Genomic DNA, 18,890 nt, shown 5'->3' on the forward strand with positions numbered 1-18,890 from the left:
CAGTGTCAATTCAGCAGGTTCCAGCAGAGACCACCTTTGTTACACTTTTAAATTTCCAGTCGAAGACCCTTCTTTCAATAATGTCCCTCAAGGAGCCTCTTGTTCTCACTGCCCCACATTGGATGACAAGTGACCCACAATGAGGGTCAATCAATGGGGTCTGCAAGGGAGAGAGTGGGAATGCAGGGGCAAGAGACGCAAAGAATGGAAACAAGACAGTTTTCTGATCAAGTCTCTTTTATTGAAACACAATTATTGGTATATAAGCACAAGCAGGGGAGTGCAGCTGGAGACACTAAACCACTAGTGCCTAGCCAATGGGGACACTAAACAACAAGTCCAGGATATGTCTGAGAAAAACAACATGATTCTCAGAGTGTGCTCAGTGGTTGTGGGCTGCTTGCAAAAATATCAGCCTAGAAAAACAAGTCTTTATTCAGGGTGGACAAGGATCAACCTACAAATGTATGGCCCAAGATGGCGGCAAAGAGGATAGCTGCTTTCTGCTAGGAGTGGGATCCCAACACCTTTGTAGCTCAGTCTGGCTGGGAAGTTCTTGGGAGCTGACTCCTAGCAGAAAGTGGCTACCCTCTTTGCAGTCATCTGAGCAATATACCAACACAAGAGACTTGTTTTGCAAACAGCCTACAACAGCTGAGCACACTCTGATAAACATCTTGCTTTTCTAACATATCTTGTTTTGCTGTTTAGTGTCCCAAGCTGCAAGGCACACGTGGTACAGCAACTTCAGCTCTGTTCCCCCGCTTATCCATGACTGCAAGCCACCTGGTAAAGCATATAAATACCCAGAATATCCTTTTGGTAAATGGGACTTGATCAGACTTTCTGTCTTGTCTTCATTCTTCTTGCCTCTTGCCCCTCCATCACTACTCTCTCTCTTGCTAGACCCTGTTCACTGACCCATATAGGCTAGATCAGGAATTAATTAAGAAACCCAAGCCCCATGAGAATTTAGACATCCATCTCTGTCTGATAGCTGTGGGATTTCAACTCGGTGACACCTCACCTGAATAAGGAAGGTTCTTATGAGTGAAGAGTTAGAGATCACTCTTTCATTCATAATAATACATTCAATTTACTCAAAAGTAACTGAAACTGGACAGTAAACATGTACAGTTTATAGCCTTATCAAAATATCAAATCAATTACAAGAACAAAACAACAACAAATCAATAACAAATTTCAAATGAAAATAAGGATAACCAAATAACCAAAGTTAGAAAAACTCAAACGAAAATCTAAACTCCAGAACTGTGGGAAGCAGCATTCTTTGGCTGCTTATTTTGCAGCACAGACTTACAGCCTGTGGCTGGCCTTGACAACATACTAGGAAAGCAGTTACTGATGGAAATAATCTTTTCAAGAGAAATGTAAGCAGGTCTCCTTTTTATGGAGTCTGTGTTTGAAGGATATGTCCTCCCAAGATTGAGCATAAGACATGTGACAGTTTTTGTCTCAAAGTCTGCAAGTTTGTTGACTGGTATTTATACAGTTACTATTGATGACCCATCAGCACAAGAAAAAATGTACACTCTCAGACTCTTCCTGGATGCCCAGCAGTTCTTGATGTGCCTCAGCACTTGTCTTCCTCCAAATGTGCATTCTTGCTGGGCTAGTGGCTAGATGAAATTAAGGCCTATTCACGACAAGGAAAGCAAGATAAAGAAGAAAATGCAGCCCACGATTGCCATGGAGATTAGGGATGAGATGCCATAGTGGTGCATTTGCTGCATACACTCAGTGCACCTCACACAACAGTTCTCTTGGTGTGAGATCTTGTCCTGGTCTGTGGCATGTTTGAGTTTCTGCAGCAGCATTTTAGACCTATGGAAGGAAGGGCCAAAGACCTGGTAAGGATTTATCAGTTCAGCTCTCCCTCCAACACCAGTTCTATTCATCTGGACAGTCCAGCATGGCCCATCAGCTGAAGCCATTCCTTGATCCCCAAGTGTCATAGAGCACCTGGGCTTGGATCGTTTTCTCAGCTTTTAAAAACTACTAAAAACTGAACTGTGAACTATACACTGTACTGGAGTTAAAAAAAAAACATTATATTTTTCCAGTAGTCCAGGTATATTATATTGAGTAGTAACATTGTAGCAATGTCTGAATCTGAGTTCAAGAGAGATGAGAGCTATGTAGAAAACCATATAGATGTCTTATAAGGAACATGTCGAGAATTGAAGTGAAGGCTTTGATTATTTCTCCAGTGCAGGAACCTGCCTGTGTTCCATTTGTCAATCCCTTTATCTGGAAATACACACAAAAAAACCATCTCCCATGAAATCCATGGGCACTGCCCCGGTCCTATAATCAGCAAGAGTGTGTTAAAGAAAATTACTCCCAAGGCTAGGCACTGAACTATAAGGTGATGGTCATGAAGAAACAGAACATACAGCTGTATGTCTATGGGTTTTGTAGGGCACACTCTCAAACACACAAAATATATGTGTTCACCACACATTATCAGCATGGTATATTGCAGTAACTGGTTTAGTTTCCAAGTTATTGCTAATAAAAAAATCTACCAGTATATTTCCAGGTATAAAAAAAATCAAATCTTGAATGGGATAGGTACATAGTGGCATAGCATATGGACAGTGCAGTCAGTGATATGCTTTCCTCTCTTAAACCTAACTTGGAATCAGGCTTCTTGGCCTATTATCTAATCTGGCTTAGCAAGTTCCAAAGGCTGTGTAGAGAAGGTTTGTTTCCCAGCTAAAGATCACATGTTGGTGGAAGACTAGCTTCTTTTTCTTGTTTACTGTTCCAGACTTGACCCCAGGTAAACAGCTTCTTCCAATAGGAGCTCCCTTTACCATAGCCTGACTGACTTGGTGTCCAAAGCTATGAGTCCAGAAGAATAAGAAATCCCCATAACTAGGATAGAAATGTACAAGTTTCTCCCCATAATTTGACTGTGTCAGGGACATTTTGAGCAAGATAAGGCTGACTAGTTGAAAGGCCAAATGCTTGTTTGGATTATCTCACACTGAGCAATAGTCCATGGAAGGGCTGCACCAAATGGTACATTTTCACTCTTTACCTGATGGACATCTGGATAGTTTCTCCTTCAGGGCTGCTCTGCAGACCACTACAACCCTGATGTGCCCTAGTTGCTCTGTGTACTTTTACTGCTTGTTCTTAAATCACTGAGTAAATGGGACTTCATTTCCACTTTCTGGACAAGGCTTCTCACAGACCTACCAAATTTTATACTACCAGAACTGTCTGAAGGTTCTCATGACTCCCAACCCAAATTGAGACTGATTTTAACTCAGAGAAAGCGATTTTGAATAACAGCAGTTGCAGAATGCTACACAGATAACATTGGTTGAGTGCTTTAGAGTATCATGACCTTCAAGGGTCTCCTGAAGCAGCCCTGTTCTTGCACCACAGCTCTGGGACTTCTGCTGGATGCAGATTCAGCTCCAAGCAACTCAATCTCTCAAGGAATAAAATCCAAGACAAACTTGAAGGCAAACTTTTACTGAGTAGAAGTAGCTGGAAAGTAAATGGTAGCAGACAATGAGGAAAACAACCTGGAATGCTAAGAAGTCACAGTGAGCCACCTGACATTCCAGTGGGCCCTGACAGTTCACCAAGAACAGAAAAGGGATATAAACACATGGATTTTATACAGTAACCTCCTCCTTAACTCCATGCACCATATTCTTTTGATTTGCTCCAAATGACTTCAATGAGAATCAACAGTTTGCCCCTAATCATTTGAAAATCTGACTTTACAAGAGTTTTTTGTGTTCTGTTTCTCTTGGGAGCTAGGTTCTGATGCAGAATAATTGGACTGTTGTATTTGATATTTCGGGGAAGCAAACTGAAATCTCAGATTGCTTTTCTCATTAAACTTGGCATCTAGAAACACACACAGGTGCATGTCTGAACAAAGACACACACACAGAAATAGAGAGAGACACACGTATTAACAACACACACACACACACACACAAACACACTGTTGTATATACAAACACCCATACCAAAAAAAAAAAAAAAAACACTTGCAAAATCACCTTGCATTAAACAAACACAAAATATTAGTATAAACACAATCATCCATACCTGGCCAAATAAAACTTAGATGCACAAGCATTCACACTACACACCACAAACACACCACACACAAACACACACACACACACACACACACAGAGAGAGAGAGAGAGAGAGAGAGAGAGAGAGAGAGAGAGAGAGAGAGAGAGAGAGAAACACCAAAACTTATAAGTAAGCATAAAACCATGAGTAATCTGTCATGTTTGAAGGAAAGGTAATTTAGGCGAAGCAGATGATTCAAGTGAGTGACACTGGTTGGTCTATGTTTGTGGTTACTCATGAGGGCTCTGCCTCTGATGCCTCATCCTACCTGCTGATGCTTGGCACCCAGGACATAGATGTTCTTGTTGGACTCCTCACAGAAACTCTTATCTTCTCCATAGGACACTTGTGGTTCACTCTGCTCGACCAGCAGGTTTCTGTTCTCTGTCTGCAGCAATATCCTGACATTGTCTTTCAGTTGAGAACATTCTCTAAGGAGTTGGCAGTGCCTGGTGCTGAACCACAAACAAACAAAATGGTGATTCCCAGCCAGCTTCCGTTTGCCTGTCATTCCTCCCAGTACCATCATCCCTGCAAGTGTTCTAGTCCCTAGACAGCCTCAGACTAGAGTCCCCAGTATACATATCAGCACCAAGTAGAGGCAGGTCTCATCCAGAGACCAGCCACATTCCCCCAGACTGAAATTACTTCTGTAAGGCCTGACAGCAAGTGGGTTTATGTCCATCAAGGAAGATGAAATGTTCCTCATGGGTGCTTATCTGTCCCTGGTACTAGAAAACCATCAGCAGGTAGAGGGCAATTCCCCTCTGACAGAGGAGAGAAGACCCAACAGGAATACACTCTTTCCATTTTTGTCATGGATCCCAGATCTTTAAATTTATTGTCAGAGCCATAGAAGTTCAGTGTTGCTTGATATTCCCATAGAGGTGAAAATATTTTCTATGTAGAGGATCCTGAATTTGGAAGAATAAAGACTGAAAGGTCTTAAAAGCTTATCCATTTCTACACTCTTCAGACTTAGGACACCTGAGTGCAAGAGGTACAAATCCATGACCCTTGCCTCAAGGCAGAGTTCCTTTTAAGAAACAGTTAGTATAGAACCAGAGCCCTTACTTTTGTTCAAAATCCTAGAAGGACAGAAGCATTCCCTGTCTAGTGCTGGGGTCTCAGCTTTGTCAGTCACTCACCTGTAGGAATAGTTTTTTTCAATGAGCTCCTTGTATTTCTCCATGGCATCAATTACTGACTCTGTCATTTTCTGGATATTCATAATGGTCTTTTCGTGGTTTCTTTTAATGATGTTGAATTCAATGTTCATCCTGTGTTAGGGCATGGCACACAGAGCAAATATTTCTGTAAGGATCATATGCAGAACGGCTGTATCCTGGACTACCCCAGCCAATAATATATGCCACAGCCTTGCTCTTTGGACATGGGGCCTATTGGTGCTGATTAAACTTATAATCCTTGGCACAGGACAGCAGAGCCAGGGGACCAAATGGAGGGAGCAGACCTCCAAGAGCATCTCTTGTGAGCCTGAAGGAATACACTAGTTCTGTGAGAAGTTTCTCCTAGTCTCCGCCACAATCTTGGGCCCAATAGATTTTTCTGATGACTTTTCTTTTATTTTTAAGGCAGGCCTCTCAATCCTTGGTTTCTATTTTTACATGAATTCTCAGAGGACAAGAAGAGTATTTCCAGGGAGAGGCTTAATAACACTTCCTCCCCAGGAGATTCCTATGTGTCACCAGTGCAAACACAAAGAGCAAAGTACCCAGTTGAACAATTTGGTTGTCTACTGACTCAACACTATCCTGACCTGCAAACTGTGCATCTGACAAATCCTCAAACCCCATCAAAGGTCGCAGAGCCTCAGATCCTGAACAGCACAAACACAACTACATTCACACACATACACACCAACCCACCCACAAACACAATTAGAATGCCAGCTAAATCCAGGGAGGTGCCATAGTCTCAGAGTATAAGGACCAAACTCAGAGGAAAGCAGTGATGCAGGCATTTCATTTACACACTGAGAGGCAGCAAATCTGACCAAGTCCTTCCAGCTGTGGACAGAACCAATCAAACTCCAAGTACCTCAAGGTCAAGTATCCTACTTCACAACACCTGTCAGGGCTTTCTAACATGCATGATTAGAGATGACACACTCCTTTGATGAGAGGAAATCTTGGGTTAATAGAGAGGGTACAATACAGTCAACAGGGGACTGAGCATAATTACTACCTGTAGTTCAAATCATTATAATTGTACAGGTTCAGCATTTGACTAATTTCTTCCTCCTCAAAGCTCATCTTCTTGATCTTCAATTTCAGTTCTTCCAATCTCGTCATCTCATTCCAGTTACTGATGGTGGAATTCTGGGATGATGTTTGCCTAGCAGAGTCTGGAGATGAATAAACACAAATGAATTTGCAGAGTGGATGGCCCAGGGGCAGCAGAGACCATTCTGTTACCAACAAAAGAAGGGTGAGGAAGAGGAAAAGCTAGAGACACGATGAATCCCAGAAGGAGCAGAAAAGCTATCTTTGAGCTGTTCTGCTCAGCTATATCCCTCTTCCCAACCACCATCGTCATACATATGCCACACTCTCTATTACAGAGAGTATTATGCACTGAAATCCATAAGCTGCCTCAGACATAAAGACTTAGGGATCATTGTCAGCTCATATCAGATGTGATGCAGGTAAATCCTGGAGTTCACATTGCTTAGCACCATCAAGGTCTAATCATGTGTGTTGAAACCCAAAGTGTCTGAGACCCCACACATGACCAGTGTAGCATCCTTCTCTGTTCTTGTCCTCAGAGACTCCTTTGACCTGTAGTAATCTAGATGATGAAGGGCTTCAACTCCTACCATGAACAGACACACTGTTAATCTCATAGTTCCTACTGATGGCATTCTTTGCCACTCAAAACAAAATTAAATAGCTCCCAGAAAAGTAGCTGCAGGCTTGTCAGTACCTGGCTGTCAAACTAATAATCAGAAATTCTTGACTATTGTTCTACCATTGAGAAATCCCAAGGCTCCAGCTTGTAAGGCATACTCCTGGAAGGCCCAGCTCAAGCCTATTTCTTCCAGAAAGTTCCCCAACTCTACCCTGGACTCACTGTGCCTTCCCCAGAATGATTTCAGTCTTCCTTTCTTACAAGACAGGAGGCTAGCTTCTTTCTTACTGGGAGTGGTCTCTCCTTGATCACCATTCTCTTTCCGAAAAAGCCTAAGCAGCCTAGAAAACATGCCTGTTTGTGAACCCAAAAGGCACTGAAGAAATATCCCACAGGCAGTTGTTGTCACCACAACACAGGTGACATCACAGAAGATTCTACTTCTTTCCTAGATACAAGAGATTGTTCAAGGAAGGCATTCCTGATGATGTCACTGGATACTGCCATGACCTACTTGCTAAATAGCTGTCCCCAAATTGTGCAGTTTCTGGGGTGCTCTTTCCTGGAGCCTCCCATATGACCCAGGGAATACCCTTTGGCAACTTCTCCATCCAAAGTTAGAGTTTTCTCTCTGCTTCATGACAAGTGAAGTGCTTCAGATGGAAAGAGTTGGTTAGGACCCTGACATGGGTACAAAAAAATTCTTTAGCACCCAAATCTCTAGAGACCATGAATGTGGGAAATTGTTCTCAATAATAAATATACCACCTGAGCCAATTCATGTGAAATACAGGCCACTGCCCCGGGTTTTCCGTTTCCCAGAGGCCAATATCTTTCTCCTATACCTTTAACTGTATAAAACATGGATAGTATTTTCTTAATGTCCATTCCTTCATAGTGGGCATTGTTTCCATATACACATGCATGTGTTTCACAAAATCTCTGCTTTACAATCCTATCTTTTGCAAGGAAAGCTCCCATTTCTTTGGAACATAGGGGCTCAACTACAGGGCAAATGTAAAGTTGTAAACTTTTTCTTCTTCAAAGTATTAAGGTGCATATCCTTCCTTTCTCAAATACAAACAGACAATTGTATAAGTGGCCGTCAGTGAGCAAAGGTCAACCTGGACTGTGCACTACTACATTGTAGCCTCATAACTGTCACTTCTCCAATAACTGTCTTCCTCAATTCCCAAGTCCAGGCATGAGGATGTTGGGGGTTGTACCATGACACTGTACTCATAGCACACATAAGAATCAGGATGCTAGGCAGGGAGTGGGATGGCCTGAGGTCAGGTTGAACCTCAATTGTAATGGGCCCATAAGTTCAGGAGGGAGTCCCTTTGGCATTGTGGCTTCTGCATTCTTATCCTGGATGTGCTGAATCTGTGCTATAATGCCACATAACTTCACAGATGTAACAGTGTAGTCATGTATGGCTTTTGCGGGGTGACATGTGCCTTTGACTACTACCTTGAGCCACATAATATCACCATGCAAAGCTCAACAGAAGAGGGGAAGATTGTTGATGCATTAGAAGTTTGAGGCCCTTTTCTTCCCATTAGGGCACATGTTTTCCCACTGTGATTTCTCTTTTGAAATTTCACTGATGATGTCTTGGTAGTTTCCTGCCCTGAAGGTTCCTGGATGCCCCAACAATGGGCCAACTGGATTCAGACTCCTGTTTACCAAAAGAAGGGTTGCTGCAGAATTATGCCATGGCAGCAGGCAGGTCAACTAGGCTACTCTTATGTCCAGCACACCTGGTACAGGACTGGAGGCCTGAGCTATCTGGGGAAAGGAAGCAGCACACAATATCACACAGCAATCTCTGCTGCAACTGATACAACTGCAATAGGAGAGTATGTCTGTTTGTTTTATATTATGAATACCTACAAAGCTGTTCATTGTTAATACATGCCTTTCACCCCAGCACTCAACAGTTTTTATTTAAAATTGTTGTGGTTAGTATTCCTGTTGTTTGGTTTGGTTTTTGTTTTTAATTCCCGCAGCTAATTGCACGGCACCTAGAATGTTAAACCCATGTATGTAAAGCTGTATTACTTATGTTAGTCAATGATTTATTCTTAGCAACCACTCCACAGATGATCCATCCCAAAATTCAATTTCAAGTCAGGAAAACAGTCATAGAGATGTTAGTAAACTTGTATGGTCTACCCAACACGACTATAGGATGACATCCCATTTTTGGATTACCTAAGAGATTGTTTATGAGATGACAGGCCTCTGCATAAGTCTGCATTTGGATGGCAGAACGCCTGGAATGGCTGAAAGAATGCCTGTTCTCTGAAGGCCATGTCTGGCCCTTTAGTGCCTCTGCAGCCTGAGGCAGATATCTGCCAAGAACCCAGGAACACTTGGCCAGGGTTGGTTCTGGACTGCATTTTGGATGAGTCCTGAGACCTGGGTGAACAGAGGCCTCAAGAGTTCTGGAAAAGGTGAGCAGAGTCCATTGGGCTGCAAGTCCTCCGTTTTATTTATCTTTGCTATGTACACAGTATATGTAAATGACAAAGGTATCCTGCTGTACAACATCTAGTCACTCTAGATGTTAAAGTGTTTGCCAGTGTATCCACCCTAGAGTTAGTAGAGCAATACATTTTCCCATTCTGTTAAAGAATGTAATATAATTTTTGTATTAATATATTTTTTACTTATTCATTTTACATGCTGCTCAATACACCCCTGTCACCCACATTTTCCCAATACACCTGGCACCTTCTCTGAGCAGATGAGGGCCAGATATCTCAGGACCTGGCTTCTTCTACCTAACCAAGTTACCCTGTCCTGAGGAAAGGTGCTGAAGGAGATGGAAATGGATGCCTTCTACTTGACTTTCTTCTTGCTCCACTCCACTGTCTTTGGGAAGTTCATGCAGAACTAATCTTGAACTTGGTACTTCATTCAGATGCTCCACAAGAAGCATTGACTCTGTGAATATTCTTGAGAGGATATTTCCATCAAACCTACTCCCACTAGTATCCTGACAATGACAAAGGTAATGGGATGCTGGACCTCTATTGCAGGAATTTCCAACTTTGAAGGTCAGTATGAAGTGAATCTGGTTTATTTTTTTAATTCTTTCTAAAAATTGGATATTTTGTTTGCATTTCAAATGTTTTCTATTTCTAGGCCTCCCCTTAGAAACCCCCCTATCCCATCCCACTCCCCCTGCCTCTATGAGGGTGCTCCATGAACCATCCACTCCTCCCGTCTTCCCCCTAGCCATGGTATACCCCTACACTGGACACTGAACACCCCCCTGAGTTACATTCCAGGCCTGTAACTTCATTCATCTGCGACAACAGCTACAAGACAAAGGGCAAATGAGACTCAGTAGTCAGTTTGGCTGCTACAAGGTTGGTCCTTGAGAATGGCTTACAGAATGCTTTCAAGACTAGGGATGTCTATCTGAAAGAGAAAGAAAAAAGGCCTTAGTCCACACTGCATACTCAGGAAAGTTTAGTAGATGAAAGAAGATGTCCAGCTGTTTTTCGCCTACACAAATGGCAGTAGTGAGAGCCAGGTTAATCTGCCTGGCTGGTAGCATTCATCAAGAGTCAAGCACTGTGCTGAGGACCTACAAGTAAGTAAGCCCCAGGCTCCTTGCACAGAATGGACAGATGGACAAAAGACTTATATCATGTGATGATGACTGTTTTTCTGTGTGTTTACAGGTGTCCCCTCTGTGTCAGCATGAGCTTAGAAAGAGTTGACCAACAGTGAGTAATTGAACCCCTTCCCTCAATACTTCTCAAGTTGCTGATTAAAAGCCATGGTTTGACAGCATCAGGTTGGGGAGGCAGGGGATTGTTTTCTTTACACATGAAGTTTCTGACTCACTGTTAGTCTCAGAAATCAGATCTGTTCCAGTGGAACTTCTCAAGACTGAAGCATCCACTGGAAGAAATACTTCCTCAATACACTCTGAAGTCTACTGTGGTTAAAGATCAGCATCAACCATCGCTGGATCCCCCTTCCGAGCTTTGCACAGGCATGCCCTCCACTAGAGGCATGTGACCTCTGTTTCAGGCTCCATCCTGGCACAATAGTTTGAAGCTTCATCCCAACACTGTTCAGCTGACTTTTAAATGGTGTTTCCTTCTTCCACCTCTGCCCCTAAGAGGACCTACTTAATTGGGCATTTCATTATTAGGCATTCCATGCCTAATCTGCATGGTTATCTGGCATGAGAGGTGACAGATCTCCTCCAAACCTGACAATCTGTGATTCTAGGGCATAATCTTGAACCCACAAGAGTACTGCATGGGTGCCTGGTGACCTAAGAAAACTAGCATGCCATCTTCAGGCACCTATACCTAAATAAAGGTCTCCAGTAACTTCTAGCTCTGGTTTGGGGTAATCTCTTTCAATGAGAAACCACACAAGTCTGGAAGGACAAAGATCGAATGTAGGGACTGGAGAGAAGTCTCTTCATTAAGAGCATTTGTCCATCCACAATAGTACCCAGAGGGCAGTTAACAATCCTATTACTCTGGCTCTAGGTGGAAGGAAATGCCCTCTTCTGGCCTTGGGAGGAATTGCATGTGTGTGGTGCACAGACATCCAGCAGAGAAAGCTACATATAAATAAAAGAAAATAAACAACAACCCTCCAAAACCAAGCAAAACCCTAAAAGCTCTGAATGTGTAGCCACACTAATATTAGATAAGAATAAAGCCAAGTCTCCACATGTCTGGGTTTTCTCAACATGGAAATCTGGGAAGTCTCAATCTGGGAAATCTTTTCAAGTTTACAGTTATCACGAAGGCTGTATTTCAAGGAAATGAGAGGCAGATAGTTCTGTATTTCCTGGTTTCTTGTATATACCCAGAATGAATACTCCTTTCCTAAGAGGCGTTAGAACAATACAGTTGTGACTCTCATTAATTTGGTCTGCATGACTAGTTCAGAAACATGTGAATGCCTGCACCATATTTTAGGGGTTTCTAAGTATATGACCTAAAGGATAGAGTATGGATACATTTTTCATTATTAAGTGGGTATCCACAGAGTAGGTCATGACATCCATGCCCCCTAAAAAGTACTGTGTAGAACTGGCTGGCTGGGAATTCACCATGTAGCCCATGGTGCCTGGAGCTCATAGAGATCCATCTCTGTCTGTGAATTCTGGGCCTACAGGAGTGTGCCAACACACAGCGGTTAAAAAGTGAAGACTTGGAAACTGATTTTTTAATTCACAAAAATGCAGCCATTTCACTTAATAGGGGCTTAAAGGAATCTCTAATCAGCTAGATCAGTATAGTCAGTGTATATTGCCACAGCAAAATACCAAAATAATGACCAGAACAAAAGAAAGAAAAATAAATATCAAAACCACAAACCAATAGAACAAAAAGCCTAAACCCCAAACCAAACCAAACAAACCCAAACCAAAATCAGTCAATCAATCAAACAAACAAACAATCAAGATGAGCAGAGTTCTCTTGCTGAAGTTGCACAGCACTGAACTAAACCATGTGGACAGCCCTGAAGACAGGGTGTAAAGGCAGTTTTAGAGGTAATAGCCTATCAGGACAATGCTTCTTAGGCTTTTTTGGGGGCTTTTTAGGTGCAGCCTTCCCAAAGCTACGGATTAAAGGTATTATAGGCTTTTGAGCAAAGACTTTTAACTTTAGTTAACTCATCTCCTCTAAAGATTATCAGATGACAGATCAAAACAAGTATTAATTTTAACTCTTGAACTTTTTCTCCTGAATTCTGAGCCACTATGGATGTGCTTCTGCCTTCTCTGAAGTCCTGCCTGCTGCAAGCTCAGCAAGAGGGGTATCCCACACACCTCTGTGTACAAACAGAATTCTCTTGCCTATCTGGACCCTCATGTTACCTCTGCTCAAGTAATTCTACTCCCAAGAAGACGCACTTCTTGATGTACACCAATAATTTTGTAATGTAATATATAGTATAATGTACACAATATAATATAGACTATAATTTCTAGCATCCTAAGGGTTCTTGATGCTTTGTTGTGGATACTCACAGCTATCCTCCTGCTTTTTCTGACACATCCAGCACACAGCAGCACTGACCTGGATATGCTATTGCTTCCTTGGCTGTGGAATGGCTGTTGAGCCTAATTCTCTTAAAGCTTTGTTCATTCCCAAGTAGGCACTTTTTACATTAGTTGCAAATAGTGAGTTTCTTAAGTTCTTAGCTTGAACTATGATACAAGTTCTTACTGTTCCCACACAGGTATGTCTAATAATGACCTGGTCCAGACCTATAACATTGAGAAATGAATAGTGGCAGTTAGCCAGTAGCAGCAGAATTCTCTGAAATGCTATTTCACAGAAAGTTTTACAATTACACTTTTGAGATGATCCCTCTGAAACTCTAATATGTCATCATTTACCAAGGGCATTTTAAGAGTGGAGCAGGAATCCTAAGTTCTGTCTGTGACACTGGGTTTAACTTAATTGTGGATGATCCACTTCATATCCTGGACACATCCTTCATGCCACATACAATGGACAGCAAGTATGTAGAAGAGTCCACAGTACCTCATGCTCCATAAGTTTAGGAGCACCCATCTTGAAAGAGAGCATTACCTCCTCTGTTATACACTGTTAGCACACCACATAACCCCCAACTTAGACCATTTGTAGACATCCTTGTGGTTCAGATTAACCACATACTATCTATCATTATTCTCTCCAGTGGGATTCATGACTGCATGGTAAATAATTTGCAGTGTACTTAGGTTCTTTTTTTCCACCAAGATTCAGCAAATGTTGATTAATCTGAGAAGCTGAATTTGTCTTTCACATTGATGTTTTGGCCATCTGAGGCTCATACATGAATCTCATCAGCTGCAGGTACAACACTGGTTGAAAGCTCAGGTCATTCTCCCTGAAGGTCATGTTTGTTGTTGTTGTCCAGTTGTACTGTCACCTGATTCATAAGCGAATCCCATATATGATTCCTTTATTCTTAGCTGGATATCATCAGAATTTCTGGGTCTGGGAGGCAACATCTTTGCCCTGAATGTAGTTCATCATGCTGCCTCTGGATACTTTTGAAATGGCGCCTTCTGTGCACATGCCTTTAAGCTGGCTTCACATTTTCTAACAATACTCAACATAGTTCTTGAGTGTCAGGGAGTTACCTGAAAATTTCCAACCATGTAATTGTTACTTCCCACAGGGTTTAACATTATGTGGTATTTCATAAAATATACTTTATTGACCTAAGGGATGCTTTTTGATAATTTATTGCTCTCTTCTGGCATAATATATAAAGCATTTGATATCTGCTCTGTGAAGAAGAATTAAGTCTAGAGCAGGCTATTCCTGTAATATGTTGACCACTGTGTGATTCTTTCAGCCAACTCTTTCATGCCTGTGTGCTAATTCAAGATTCAACAAATCCATGGGGATTATCTTCTGTCCAAAGAGGTCAAATGTACTCAAAAGTACATAGATACACACACACACATACACACACACACACACACACATGTATTCAGACCTACAGATAGACATATCCATATTCACACAGTAAATGGTTACAGCAAAGCTCCAACATGCAGGCTCTAAGTATTCCACACATATATACATACATAAGTAACACAATTGGTGGAGAGTAGAAACAATGTTCCAACCCGCTCTAACACAACCTTCACATGTACACACATGGTCGATGGATGGAAGAGACAATTCTCCAGCCACACCACAGCATGCTTTATTCTTTCCTCCATTGTTTATATGCCCCAGCAAATTCTTTCAAGCAGTATACAATTACAATGTGATTGTGTTTTAGTTTCCTTCCAGTAAATGATTATGATAAAAACAATGTGTTAATACATCATTAGCATTAAAGGAAATAACATTACGTATTAAGGTAAAAAAAACAAATTATTTTTAAAAACCTACTTACATTCATAACCAAGAAACTTATTATAGATTAACAAAGTGTAAGCAAAGAAGGCAAATTTCTCAGCTAGTTTCTCTTACTGAAAGGCAGCAATTTGTTGTAATAAAAAAAGAAGTAATTATTTTATTATTTATTTTAAAGTAATCTTGTAAAATTCTTAAAAGTATCACAAATGTAAACATTTATATAAAAATCAGTCATATCTACCTTAAATCCTCAAAATGTGTATCTACTTCTTAGCAATTCTTCATAAGTCCTATCAGGAAGCTGAGGGCAAAATAAGGGTATACAAAATCAATTAGCCCCCTTCCACCCTCAGTGAGAGTCCTGTAAGCCAGTGCTACCATGGTTTTGTTCTCTGAACAAAAAAGGTCCATATCTTTAAGTATGCCTTTGATCTTCATGGTGTTCCCTAAAGTTTTCATATCAGAGTCAGTAGTACCATACATGGCTACAGACCTTCACTAAAAACTTTATTCTCCCAAAGGTTTTCTAAGGGTGGTGGTCATTGTCAACAATCTACATATTTTTCAGGGTGGTGACTGAATCATGATGTGCTCCACAAGCAATGCCTGAAAGAAATCAAGCATTAATATTGTGAATGCCAGAGACACTGTCAGGTGGGGGACAGGAAGCACCCATAATGTTTTCAAATAACTCATAGATTCAGAGGGTTGTGAGGGCAAGAAGCAGAGCAGTATTTCATAACAGCACAATGTCCAATGTCATCTTAATGGCCATGCCACACCAAGGCCTACCCCTGTGGCTGTGGTAACCCATGGGCTGCATTCCATAAGTTTTAAGTTATTTGTCATTCCTCCTGCATGGCTCTTGGCAAGTCACTTCGCTCAAGCTGTGAAACTGGGGAATCTCCAGTTGTTTGCCTTTGGAAGAGCCAACCACTAATACAACAGAGAGAGGAACTGTCCTCACCTCTAACCTACATTATCTTCAGCAACACTTGCGAATAATATGGGGTCTACTTCAACACAGATTGGAAGAGGTAGTATGATGCTATTGGTGTTTACTCTGTCAGGGTAGCATCATGATAGCATCACAGTATACCATGCTGGATTATCCACAACATATAGAGAGCTGAGAACCAGGCAAATGTTAAGAAACTCTAAAAGGACAAAGATATAGGGGACCCACTTGATTTTACCCCTCCTCCCAGCCTGAGCTCTTAAGTTCTTTTGGAGGACACTCAAGTGATGCTGCAGTTTTACTGCCAATAGGTGACCAACTCCTTCTGCTTCAGCAGGTACTGCACTCTTTCCTCCAGTCTGTTATGCTCTTGTTCAGTAGATAATTGTGATTTGATCGAGGATTATAAGCACATGTGTGTGTGTGTATGTTACAGTGTGCTTGCACAGATACATGTACACTTGTGAACATACACAACTACATGTATGAACACAGAAAAGCAGAGTGCATTACTATCATGTGTTCAGTTTCCCATTAATGCTAAGTGGCTATAACCTGCACTACTGTAGAAAAGAAAGTTAACTTTTGTCTGATGGAGAAAGATCACAGTGGGAGGAAAAGATAGAGAACTCTGACAAAGTGCACAGTCAAGTGGACTCATGGGAGTCCTTTCCTTGCAACAAGGCACACTTAGCAAGTTCTCCAGGCTGTATAGGAAAGGCTTAGTTCCCCAGCAAGGACCAGCCCCTTGCTCTCACACACTGCTTCTCTCTTGCTTTAAGAGAAACAGTTTTCTTCAAAAGGAGCTCTCTTAACCACAGAGCAATGAGGTCAGGAAACTAGAAAATCTTCACAAACAGGAGGCAAAGTAAAATTTTAATCCCTGTAAGGTGATTTTATCAGGGATTTGATTGGCTAACAGAAGGCTGATGATCTCATGGCCAAATGATGTATGATTTCATATCAAAATATATTTCATGGAAGGGCTGGACCACATTGTACATTTTAATTCTTTGATTGAAGAACATTGAGGTAATCTCAATTTGGGGCTGCTCTAAGGAATGCTGCTAAAATCCAAATATTCCCTAGTTTCTCTGTGGACACCCACTTCTCATTCTGGAATCACTGGGTCATCTGGAAACTGCAGTTCAACTTTCTGAAGAATGGTACATGACTTCTGGCAGGGCTCTACCATGCACTGCCAACAGCAATATCTGAAGGGTCCTCATCTCCCCCAAATTTCCATGAAGTCAATTTTGGGATAAAAGAAGGTACTGAGTGCTGCTGAAACAGAGCTTTAGTGTATCAGGAGCCTAAGTGGGCTGCACTTTACTGAGACAGACCTGTTCTCACACCTCACCATGGCTATGTGAATTCTGCTTGTGTTGGAAGCACCTGCAAACACACAGCTACTTTAATCTCTCAAAGAACAAAATCCAGGCCAAGTTCTAAAGACAAGGATAACTGATTCAGTGTTAGGCAAAGGTGGAAAGAAAATGCTAGCTGGCATTGAGGATGAGAAGAAAACAGGCTGTAAGGGAGAAACAGTGAACCTCTGACCATCCAGTGAGCTGTTACCATTTACCCAGGACAGAGAAGGGACACAACTTCCCAGCTACCATTTTTGCCTCCCCAGGACCTTGATTTGCCACAGCAGCCTACTTCTAACCTTTGTGTACCCCATTCCTTTGGTTTCCTCCAAATGATTGTATTGTAAATGAACATTTTTTTGCCTCTACAGACTCCTGAGCACTTTTATATTTACAATTACAGGTTTTGTTTGTTCCAGGGTGGACATGTAAAAAGTTGCGTGGCTTCATGCATTGTTTGATACAGAGTGGTAAAAACCTGAGTGTCCATAGTACTTTCTCACCTAAGGTGGGTACAATCATTGTTAAATATGTTCCTTCCATGAGCAAGTGAACATAAACATGTGCAGAAAACCACAAACATGTGTATGAGAAAATACATAGAAACACAGACAGACAGACAGACAGACAGACAGACAGACAGACAGAGAGACACATACACACACATTCAAACATACAGAAGCAACCACAGCCACAATAGCTCATATAGGCATCCACACCTACACATACACTCAACATGAGGACACAGATGCTCACCCATACCTGGGAAAGTACATATATGTGAATGCATGTGTGCTCATACACACATACAATATTGTACGAAGACCTTCACACATGGCCATATGTGCACACACAGATACACACATTCACAAAAACACATAGAGAGGGGCTCCCATCTGTACTCATATACCCACATGAACACCACTGGTAATGCACTAAGATCAAGAATTGAAAAATGAGACCTCATAAAATTGCAAAACTTCTGTAAGCCAAAGGAGACTGTTAATAGGAAAAAAATTGCAACCAACAGATTGGGAAAACATCTTTACTAACTCTGCATTTGAAAGAGGGCTAATAATACAATATATACAAAGAACTCAAGAAGATGGAATTGAGAATCAAATAAGCCCATTAATAAATGGGATACAGAGTTAAAGAAAGAATTCTCAACTAAGGAATACCAGATGATGAATAAAGAAATGTTCAACATCCACTACTGGGCATATACACAAAAGATGGTCCAACATATAAGAAAGACACAGGCTCTACTATGTTCATAGTAGCCTTATTTATAAAAGCTAGAATCTGGAAAGAACCCAGATTCCTTTCAATAGATGAATGGATACAGAAAATGTGGTACATTTACACAATGGAGTACTACTCAGCTATTAAAAACAATGACTTCATGAAATTCTTAGGCAAATGGATGGAACTAGAAAATGTCATCCTGAGAGATGTAACCCAATCACAAAGAATCACATGTGGTATTCACTCACTGATCAATGGATATTATCCCCAAAGCTGGAAATACCCAAGATTTAATTTGTATACAAGATGAAGTTCAAGAAGAAGGAAGACCAAAATGTGGATACTTTGGTCCTTCTTAGAAAAGGGGACAAAATACCATGGGAGGAGATACAGAGAAAAACTGTGGAACAGAGACTGAAGAAAAGGCCA

At 41.4% G+C, this 18,890-nt stretch overlaps 1 protein-coding gene across 1 annotated transcript; it reads right to left on the minus strand.

The window, feature by feature from the left end:
* Positions 1 to 223: 223 nt before the first annotated feature.
* LOC117703396 (uncharacterized) lies at positions 224 to 7,357 on the minus strand. Its single transcript, XM_034494972.1, has 5 exons — positions 7,228 to 7,357; positions 6,343 to 6,502; positions 5,283 to 5,414; positions 4,403 to 4,589; positions 224 to 1,845 (listed from the first exon to the last, which is right to left on the minus strand). Exons 1-5 carry the CDS (start codon positions 7,355 to 7,357, stop codon positions 1,840 to 1,842), a joined length of 615 nt encoding a protein of 204 aa, XP_034350863.1. The 3' UTR covers positions 224 to 1,839.
* Positions 7,358 to 18,890: the final 11,533 nt, after the last annotated feature.

This window comes from Arvicanthis niloticus, chromosome 2 (genome assembly GCF_011762505.2).
Source record: "Arvicanthis niloticus isolate mArvNil1 chromosome 2, mArvNil1.pat.X, whole genome shotgun sequence".
Classification (NCBI taxonomy): domain Eukaryota; kingdom Metazoa; phylum Chordata; class Mammalia; order Rodentia; family Muridae; genus Arvicanthis; species Arvicanthis niloticus.

What these genes read in the sequence shown, in the direction of transcription:
- LOC117703396 (XM_034494972.1), bottom strand. Translation starts at nt 7,357, where the DNA reads ATGTTTTCTAGGCTGCTTAGGCTTTTTCGGAAAGAGAATGGTGATCAA. An exon ending in ATCATTCTGGGGAAGGCACA is followed by an intron (nt 6,503 to 7,227) that starts GTGAGTCCAGGG and finishes ATTCATCTCCAG; the next exon opens with ACTCTGCTAGGCAAACATCA. An exon ending in TATAATGATTTGAACTACAG is followed by an intron (nt 5,415 to 6,342) that starts GTAGTAATTATG and finishes GCCCTAACACAG; the next exon opens with GATGAACATTGAATTCAACA.